This window comes from Cyprinus carpio, chromosome A5 (assembly GCF_018340385.1).
Source record: "Cyprinus carpio isolate SPL01 chromosome A5, ASM1834038v1, whole genome shotgun sequence".
In the NCBI taxonomy this organism is placed as follows: domain Eukaryota; kingdom Metazoa; phylum Chordata; class Actinopteri; order Cypriniformes; family Cyprinidae; genus Cyprinus; species Cyprinus carpio.
Window position 1 is genome coordinate 33,498,380 of NC_056576.1, and position 11,227 is coordinate 33,509,606.

Sequence of the window (11,227 nt, forward strand, 5' to 3'; positions counted from 1 at the left end):
CCTGTGCCATTTTTGCATATTTATGCTCTATAGTGCTGCAAGAATGACATTTTTATGCCTAAACCAACAAACAAGTTAGCATTCCAGCACTTCCAGTTACATTCTCCTGAAATGATGACAGAATTTTCATTTTTGGGTGAACTACCCTTTAAGTGTACTTAAAGAGATTACACTTTCATGACTGTGTTTTTTAACATGCTTAAGTTCACTTATTTTTTAAATAATAATTTCAAATTAAAAGCTTATAGCCCATTTTAAATAATTGTTTTAATAATCTTTTGCTGTGCTTTAATTTTGTACACTTATTTTGATGTGTCGACTAAAATACTAAATAATATGTAAAGTACTTGATTATAATTTTAGCTCTAGTGCGTTATTCAGTATTATTTAAGGTTCATAGATTTTAGATGTACTACTGTAAATCACAACTTCATTAAAATATTTATAAACAATTCAAGTAAATACAAATATATTTAAATACATGCTTTTTCAGTACATTTTACAGATACACTTTAACCATATTTCAAAGACAATAAAACTAATTATGAAATTACATATATATGTCCTACTCAAGCAAGTCAAAAAGCACTCTAAACTTTAGTTAACTGCATTTAAAATACATTTAAACAATAACACTTTTTTCATTTAATTGCAATTAAAATACAGTTAAGCGACCGAAAACATGACATTCACTTTTATATTATTTAAAAAATTTTTTTACAGATGGCACATTTCTAATTGAATACTTCTGTGATTTCATGCACCAGCCATGCAACTGCCATCGAAACTAATGGAAATGCTAAAAGAGCTTTCTACAGGTATTACAGACCTCCTTGTTTAAAACCCTGAGCAGTAAGTTCAAGAATGCAGTCCAGTGACATTTACATTACATTTATCTGTATGCATTTTGTAGATGCTTTTATCCAAAGTGACTTACATCGCATCTGCACTATACATTTTATCAGCATGTGACCTTGGCACCGCTAATGCCATGCTCTACTAGTTAAGCTACAAGATCACAATGAAAAAATGCAGTATTTTACAAAGAGATGATCTGACAGGTACAGAAACATAAACGCACAAAAAAAAAAAAAAAAAAAAAAAAAAATTCACACAGGCAGGGCAGCACACAAGAAGTGCATTTGAGCAAATCCATTTTTAATGAGCATCTGTGCTATTTGAAGGATACAGTCTCACTGTTTGAAAGATTGGTTAAGCTATGGGAATATTTCACTGAATCACATGGATCGGACACAAACTGTCTGGAAATACGAACAATATTCTCAGTGTATTACACAGCTTGCATATATTTGCAATGTAAACCACATCTTTTGACTAATTAAAAACATATCTGAGCAGTTACTTTCCATCAGCTGTAATTAACATTTTTATTACCTTCAACACAAAAATGCAAATAGTAACAGGTCCAATGAACACAGAAAGCTGATATGTGGAACTTAATTAGCTTTATTAAACAGGCATAAACAAAATTTATGCTAGAAAAAACACTGATTTTTAGTAAATGCATACTTGTATATTGTAAGATTCAGTATAGCCAAAGAAGTAAAGCACAACTTCAAAGAAAACAACAAATCTCCAGACAGAGTATTTGGCTTGCCTTGCTTAAAGCAACAAGGAAAAACACTGCAGAATTGAAAGCTGACAGATCACAAACAAACTTCTTACAGTAAATCGAATTTATAGTGTCATGCTGTGAACCTGTTTCAAGTCAGAAACAGCCACACAAATGCTAAAGGAAGAAGAGGAAAGTGTTAGAGAGTCTGCTAGTATGGTGGCAAACTCTGCATGTAGTTTGGATGTTGATGCTTCATACACTGAAGGGTTCTTTTTAAACAAAAGAGCTCTGGTTATTGCAGTGATGTGCTATCGGCAGTGGTGATGGTGGTCCTCTTAGCTACTTCTGCTCTCGTTGTTTCTGAAACAGATGACACATGTTTTTGTTTTGCACAAAACTCCTAAAAGATGCTTATGAAACACTGGCATTTATAGATGACTGTGTTGTGTTCCTATGCATGAAATAGACCTGCTAAATTCAAACCAAGAAATGAATCTTTTTCAGAAGGCATTTCATCAAAATTCTGTAAAATAGCTTTCTTTTTGTTTAAAAGATTACCATACATAGGCAATATAACTGAGAAGGGTGCTCACATGACATTAACTGGGTACCATCTGTATTATTGCTTAGCAACAAGCAATTAAGGCAGTATTGCTAGGATACCATCTTAACCATACTGATGTCTGCTGGTTTCAGACACGATTGTGTAGTTTCCAAAGAACCTTTAATGGTTATAGTTCTTTCAAAACATGATAGATTACAAGATAATTTAAAATTGATTAGGATATCGATCAGGCTTAATTTCCCATAAGTGACAAAATCACACACACACACACACACACACACACACACACACACACACACACACACACACACACACACACACACACACACATATATATATATTAAATCTTAAATGGGATAGTGACTTACAGGACTGGCTGATGGATTAAAAAAATTACACTAATGAGCTAAAATTACAGTTGTATTTCTCTCTGCCTAGCTCTTAATGGAGAGTTTATAAATAGTTAAAGGTCTCGTGCTGTTTCTAATCAAGATCAGAGGTGAAAAGATAAAAGGATAAAAATGTTTTAAGGGGCCAAAGCTTAAAAATGTCTTGAGGTCATGTGGTAATCGTGCTATAATTGGAAGAAAAAAGGTGGGCCACTGGGTTATTGAAAATTAATGCACACCCATGGAGGTAGCTATAACACAACGCAGACTATCATAAAGATCATTTTAGTAGTGATTTAAGAATATGTGTAATTTACACATGTGAATCTAATCTGTAAATCATAGTAGATTTTTATAATACATTAAATAATTTAATTCAATTTATATAACTAAAGTCACCCCTGGCAAATTGATGTACTGCCAGTGCTACTAACCTCATCTCTAGGCTTGTCATCCTTCATTTTCTTCCTGGTCATGTGACCTCGAAAACCAGCTTGAATCTTAGCAGCAGCCTTGTTTGCAGCTGGGTCATCAAGGGGAATGTCCATGATGTCCTCATCTTGTGGCTGAGTGCATCCTTCCTGCAGTTCAGATAAAACACAGTCAGCCATTTTAGCTATGACTACATGACAGATGAACAGTTACAGATCCTTGTCAAGATCTACACTGAAGTGTCAACGAACTGTCACACTCTGTAACACCACATGAGACCAATCTGTATCAAGTGTAAAATGATTGCAGATTGCAGAGCATGTCTCTGAGGAACTTACAAAAAGGAATCCAGTAAATTCCTGCTTCAGAGATTTCTCTATTAACCCTAACACAATGGAAATGCTTTTAGGAATATGTATATATTATAAATATGTAATGCCATTATATATGTATTGATCTTGAATACACATTGGGATATTTGAGGTACCTGAGTTAGGGGAAGTCGTGGCCTAATGGTTAGAGAGTTTGACTCCTAACCCTAAGGTTGTGGGTTCGAGTCTCAGGCCTGCAATACTACGACTGAGGTACCCTTTAGCAAGGCACCGAACCCCCAACTGCTCCCTGGGCGCCGCAGCATAAATGGCTGCCCACTGCTCCGGGTGTGTGTTCACGATGTGTGTGTGTACACTGCTGTGTGTGTGCACTTTGGATGGGTTAAATGCAGAGCACAAATTCTGAGTATGGGTCGCCATTTGGCTGTATGTCAAGTCACTGTATGTCACGTCACTTCAGAAGGTGCCTAAAGAGCAAGAAGGTGTTGAGCAGAGTTGAGCAGAAGGTGCCTCAACTCTGGACTCCGAGATCCACTTTCCCGCAGAGATTAGATCCAACCTGGCTTAAACTACCTGCAACTTTGTAATAATGCCACGTGCCAGGCAACCCGTAACCCATGTTTTTCCAACCTTCTACCCATGAAAGTGCACTGGAACGGCAGTCAAACCCGGGACTTCCCACTCGTGAACTCCCAGTTCCACGCTCTGACGTCACATAGCCCGCGAAACAACAATGGCAGCCCCTACGGATGCGGTGTTTATGCAAGTGGTACACAGAGAAATAGACTTTAGGACAATATAACATAGCAATCAAATTAATAATAATATAATAATAATAAATAATACACACAATTATGTATTATAATGTTATGTGTCTGAAACGATAAGTATGTCATGAAAGTATATCGCTACATGGAAATATCGGCATAGCTAACAAAAGGTAACGTTAAGTAAACCTGAACTTGACCATGCAAACGATCATGCGATAAATAAGCATAAGCCCCGTACGGTCCGCCATGCTGGTTTGTTTACATCTAGCTACCACAATTACTTGCCTGGAATGCTACAAAGTCGAAAGTCGGGGTTGGAAGTCATGACGCAGCATAATCCCGAAGACCTTGTTAAGCTTGTTCAGGTGTGTTTGATTAGGGTTGGAGCTAAACTCTGCAGGTGGATCTCAAGGTCCAGAGCAGAGGAGCCCTGCTATAGAGGTTCTTTCAAACTGATGAAATGGGAAGCATGTGAGAAATGTAACTATTTTTCGAGGTGAAGTTGTATGATGTGATTTGTACAGAAACGTATGACTTTTAGAAAAAATGAAACATAAACCCACCTCTATGTGGGGTGTAAGCAGATTGTACAAAAACGTATTAAGTTGTATGAATTCATACGAATTAGCCACCAGTTTACCAAAACGTAAAATAGTTACGAATAGCGATTACAGTGTGTTGGTTCTTCTAAAGATTGTGGTAGAATGTGTGGAGTCTTTCACTTTTATAGTGTTGTTTGTTGGAGTGGCTAATGGTAAAGTATTGTTGTAGTCATGTCAAAGCCTAAAGTCGGCACTCAGTTGCTCCCAGAAGAATTGTTTAATGGTACTCTCACCAGCCCAGTTTTTGGTGAAAGTCCCATTAAAAAAATCCTTTGGGAGCAACTGTGCGCTGGCTTTAGGTTTAGATATTGGTAAATGTGTTTTCATGCACCTGAATGAATTATTTTTGGATGTGTGTGTTTTTCAGCTTTTGTGATTCATAAGATTATTGTATTACCTTATACCGTGTATATCCATCATACGATTCCTTTTAGAATATGATCTTTTGCTATTACTGCTCATATTATTGCTGCATTTTGATTAAAACACCCAGAAACTGTAAACTGCAACAAATAAAACACTAACATTCAAGAGATAAAAATGAAAATTCTGCCATCCTTTACTCACCCTCATGTCATTCCAAAACTTTTGATCTTTTGTGGAACGTAAAACAAGACATTTTAAGAAATGTAAGTGATTTATTTTGCCCATACTGTATAATGGAAGTCAATGGTCATCAAAAAAAAAAAAAAAAGTTTATCAAAAATCTTCAAAATATTTCATTTTGGAATTACATGAGGTTGAGTATATGATGACAGAATTTTCTTATATTAAAGGCATTTGGGTAATGTATTTTGGGTTAACTATGCCTTTAATACTATTCCATTAACTTACAAGTTTCATTATGTTTAGGGGAATGTACATTCTTTTTGTTTGATTTCTTTTATTCTTTTATGCTCCTCATCCAGTGGGATGCAAGCTGTCAGCGGTCCCTAGCGAGCCTCAAGTTTCCGACAGCTCGACTAATTTTCCCTGCCTGCTGGGGGTGCGTCACAGTCAAGGGAGTGAAGCTGAAAGCACTCAGAGCTTCACAGGATAACAGTAGTGTGAAGATCCAGCTGAGTGAGGTGAACGCCTGACGCTCCTCTGAGGTTTATGCACTAGTATGTTGGTATAAACAATGATCTGTTACACAACAAACAAGGACCTGAGGGCTCCTACTGTGATCATTCCCTATAAAGCCCCTCAAAAAAAAAAAAAAAAAAAAATTATGTGAAAGTGACGTGACATTCAGCCAAGTATGGTGACCCATACTCAGAATTCGTGCTCTGCATTTAACCCATCCGAAGGTGCACACACACAGAGCAGTGAACACACACATGACAACTGTGAACACACACCCGGAGCAGTGGGCAGCCATTTTATGCTGTGGCGCCCGGGGAGCAGTTGGGGGTTCGATGCCTTGCTCAAGGGCACCTAAGTCATGGTATTGAAGGTGGAGAGAGAACTGTACATGCACTCCCCCCACCCACAATTCCTGCCGGCCCGAGACTCGAACTCACAACCCTTCGATTGGGAGTCCGACTCTCTAACCATTAGGCCACGACTTCCCCTCAAATGTTCTACATGTTCTACCTTACATGCTATTAGATTTGCATTCAACACCAAAGATAAGCAATAACTTCATTTTTGAGAATGTACGTAGCAACACAGCTTTATCAGGCATGACGGACACTGTTCCTGAGACCAATCACCAACAAGGAACATCTTGTGTGAACTTTACTTGTGAGTATGTCTCATCAGAAAGATCTCCCATCAGTTTGGAACATGCAAATGACCATCTGTCTCATCATTCACAGCCACATCTTCAAATTATACACAGATAATTGCTGTTTCTAGAAAGTTCTGAACCCTCCCACAAACACACAAGTTTAATCCCACGCAGTGGATGACTTGTGTAACCAATGACTGCTTGTACACCTGCTGTACTGAGAGGTAAAACAAATGGGAAGGAAAAATTTCGCCAACTTGATATTAACCAGTCACAGCTTTAAGTCTCTAGTTTATTTAATCATTTTAATTGATATGTAATGTGCAAATAGTAGCACAATGATTGTGTTTGAGCTTGTAAATATGAACTGATCAAGCATTCAAGTGTTCTATCTTTAGACACAGAGACTTCTGAAAATCAGCACTTATGAATGCACAAGACCTGATGTCAAACCAGTGACCCTTCTCACCACACAGAAATGCATGCACAGCACATCTCCTCAATGCATTTCAATCCCTTCATGCAGTGAAAAGCCTGTGGAGAAGTATTTATCTGAGAATTAACATTACCAAGTATCATTCTCTGTACTGTTATAATTAACGGACTAAAAGCTAAAACACGACTAGTCATTTTTGCAATAACTTGTTTTAATATTCATCTAATGTCTTTATAAATTGTGATTCCTCTGCCAGGATATTGATACAATTATTTAAAATCCACTATGTTTAAAATCCACCTACATCCCACAGAAGGTTCTGTTTAATCCTCTTGTTGTCGACAGTCACTTAGATGATAGTTAGTTTTAGCTGATTAATCTAGCTCTGTAATCATAATGCAGATTCTCTCTCGATTTTTAATGAATTTGTAAGTTTAATATTTTAATGTAATTGGTGTCAGGTAGTTCCGTAAATCCTAAAATATTAACTCAACTATACCTTGCTGGATTATGTAGCAACGACAATTACAAGTTTAAACAACATACTTTTTGAAAAATGTATGGAAAATCGCGAACACTGTACTACAGCGCATACACTTAATCTGTCACAAATAACCGAAATCTTTAATATGCATAATTCATAAGTTTATTTTTGAAGCTGTACAAACATAAACACGGACTTCACTTACGTTTCGACAGTCCATAGCGATTTGGGTTGACAGGTTTGTGAAATTTGAGATTTGATTTCCAGTAAAACTATGACTGAAGAATATATCGGTAAAGATGTTGCCTCTCTCTCTTTCAGTGTGTCGCTGAGCTCTCTGAACGCGCTCTGGCTGTCTGTGGATGATGTGCGCTTCAGTTGAATGGACCAATCAGAGCGCGCGACACACTCCACATCACAGACGGGCTTTCGTGCGGATTATTATCGATTAAATATTCTTTATAAGAAGGTGCAAACACTGTATAAACTTCATTTCGATGTTTTTACAACGCTCAAAAATTTGTAACCGTAGGTTCTGCCAAAACCAGCAAGCAATCAGTGTAAGAAGCGTTTACCTTTGTTGTTTAACGTAATAATTTTGTTGCCAGGCATCGCTTTTGTTTCATAATATTCATGTTTTTCATGTGTGTGTGTGTTTCCCCCCACTATCTGTCTCAAAATCGCATGCAACAAATTTACAACTTCTTCCTAAACCTTAAATAAATACAAATGTGATGTTGTAATAACCTTCATCACTACCAGAAGCAATTTAGGGCATTTTATAAGATTTGATACATTCATATATATTATAATTCATCCCAATATACCACCCTCCACCCTCATTTCATTCTAAACATTTTGTTTCAAAAGCGTAAATAAATATAAAACATTTAAAAAAAAATAGCTAATTAAATTAGGAAACAAATACATAAAACATAGGGTAACAACTCTGAAAATCACAACAGACAGCGTAGGTGTGTGTTAGTCACTCTCACAGTTGTGTGAAATCTAGCCTACTGTATACACTGTCCAAATCTATGAACCCTTTGTGGATCCAGCAGATACACTGAAAAGTGTTACAACCCTCCCTGTCTGGTCAAATAAGATATTTCTAGTTGTGTTTGGATTTAAATGAACAGCTTGTGTGGATGTTATATAACAAATTGAACGAGAGAACCTGATGAATCAGATGCTAAGAGTTCTGTCATTTAAAATCCACAAGCATGTGTGCAAATCATATTTTAAATCTGACATGAAATGACAGCTTCTTACCCCAGTATTGCTTTTATTGTCCCATAAACACTGTATACTTGGGGCCCAAGAACACCCTCAATAGGATGCCTCTCCCAGACAGCAATCTCAACTGACGGGGCCCGAAGCAATACCAAGGCCCTAGCAACAAAGCAACAGCATTGACCTCTACTGTCACTCTGTATGATAGTGATTTCAACCCTGTAGTTCATTACTAATTGGTTAAACTTTTGCTGTTACAACGCAACATGTTACAACTATCCTTGGAAGCTGTCCTTGGTGGAAGATATGGTTACTATGGTAAATCTCTGTATAAGGGTAGTTACTGATTAAGTTTCTCTGAATATCATGCACCACAGTGGATTGTTTTCATATATTACATACATACATATAAACATACGTTACATATATAAAAGCATTAAGGTTTTTTTTCTTCTTCTTTTATTATGCTAATACAATAGCATTCCTGGAAGTACCTGAAAGTAACATGTTCACTACCAGCATTTTATTTTATTAAATATACAACAAAAACAGTAATATTGTGAAAAACTTTTTCTATTTTACTATATTTTATACTATACTATACTATACTATACTATATATATATATATATATATATATATATAGTGTAAATATCATGGTAAAGATTAAGTACCACACAGTAGTAAGCCTGTTAAAGTATGGCATCATCTGATTCCATCAGTGTAACATGGCACCACCACAGTTTTAAAAAAAACATACCCTTAATTTGTAGGTCATAGCCTAATGTATTATCCTGTGCTGACAGTTTAAAATAAAAGCTAACTTTAGAGCACTGTATCTCAAATGGCATGCTTAATTCCAGTTAAACATGTACAACTACTGGTGCATCTTTTTTCTTCTTCTTCATTCTTGTTATACAAGCACATTTGCTCCTTTATACATTTTTAAATATATAATATACAATTCAAAATACTTATTAACTAAGAATTTACTATATTTACATTAGCCATAATTAAATTATAACAATGAGAACTTGATTTATTGTTACAGCATCTTAATATATAAACATATACACAACTGTCATTGTGTCCAGCTATCAGTGTCCTTATTATGTTGTATGACTTTGACTAAAATAGCAAGTTGAACATTAAATGCTCTAAGGCTGAACTGTCTTTGAAAAGGAGGCAGACATGTCAGTCCAGAATCCTTCAGGCACACATACATGTGTGAAAATCTTTTATGCAAGCTCATGTCACAGATCCCTATAATGGATACTAGCCAATGTGTCTGTAAAGATGAGCGCTGCTCAGTGTTCATTCTGGAAGTGTCACTTCATCACATCCTAGATTAATTCTGATTAAAGAAGCATCAATCAAACATCAAAAAGGCAAATAACTTGGTACACAACATGTCACTCTGTATTTTAAAACCTTTGTTTTGTTGTATTTATTTTGTCATTTAATTGACATGCTGATTTGGCATTACACACCCCCACTATTAACACATTTAAACATGCACATGCATAAACACACTGTGCATTCTGAATGAGTGACAACAATGATGCACAAAGCAACTTGGTTGATAGGTCCGAAAGAACTTAAATCTTATACCCATTCTAATTTTAAAATAAATAAATGACATTCCAAGAAAAGTCTATAAAATAGGGCCCAATGTACCATGCTGATGTGATAGAATTTTCCATATTGATTTTCCACAGGTGTTTTTTTTCCATTATTTTGAATGATGCAATGCATTTTGTAGTGTTTGTGTTATGTTGTTTTATATATTATTATATATATATATATATATATATATATATATATATATATATATATATATATATTATTTTATATATAAAGTAGGCTACTTTAGGCCTTGTAGCTTAAAAAATGTGTTTCAGTGATATTTATGAGTATACTGCCATCCAGTGGTACTGTTATGAAAAAAATAACAATAATAAAACATTGACTTCTTATTTTTGGACTGTATAAATCCCAGGTAATTGCTATCTCAGAATATATGGCATCTAATATGAAACATTAGTCTGGTGATCATTATTGTAATGATGAACATTATTCTTGTCCTATTACCCAAACATGGATACAAAAAGACTGCACCCAAGAAGGAAGAAATGATCCTTTGCAGAACCTGTGGGTAAGAGTTAGGTACTCAATGAATAAACTAATATCATCTCAAAAACTACCCATGAAATTTCATTAATGCTCTTTGAATTGAAATTCTCAATTAAGTGAATACAATTACATACTGTACCTGACTGATCTACCTTGCCTTTTGGTAATTCAGCAGAGAGATCTAAACATATTACAAGATTTCACAATGTGAGTTAGTATGAAACTTAATACGGTTCATGCATTCAATCTATGAAAGATAACTGCATCACGGTTCAATTAAAAGATATTAATGTGAATGTTTATTTAATGCGCCATCCTCACCTTCCTTCTGGTATAATTCAATGCTGAAGTCTGAGAATTCATGAAGCTTGCTCACAGAACACACATGCCTCCCAAAGTCCTCCTGCCTCACCTCAGCGATGATGAGAGTAATATTCCCTGGGTTGTAGTGCACTGAATATCCAGCTGTGCAGTTGCTGTACGTTTTGTGCTTGATCAGGTGACAGAGGAGCTGGTTCCTGGGGCTTCTCCACTGTAGGGACAACTGCTGGATACTTCCTTGAGC

At 35.9% G+C, this 11,227-nt stretch overlaps 1 protein-coding gene across 1 annotated transcript; it reads right to left on the reverse strand.

Moving 5' to 3' along the window:
* Positions 1-1,137: 1,137 nt before the first annotated feature.
* Positions 1,138-7,657, reverse strand: nrgna (neurogranin (protein kinase C substrate, RC3) a). Its single transcript, XM_019082100.2, has 3 exons — positions 7,503-7,657; positions 2,965-3,111; positions 1,138-1,936 (listed from the first exon to the last, which is right to left on the reverse strand). The coding sequence occupies exons 1-3, from the start codon at positions 7,515-7,517 to the stop codon at positions 1,916-1,918; spliced, it is 183 nt and encodes a 60-aa protein (XP_018937645.1). The 5' UTR covers positions 7,518-7,657; the 3' UTR covers positions 1,138-1,915.
* Positions 7,658-11,227: the final 3,570 nt, after the last annotated feature.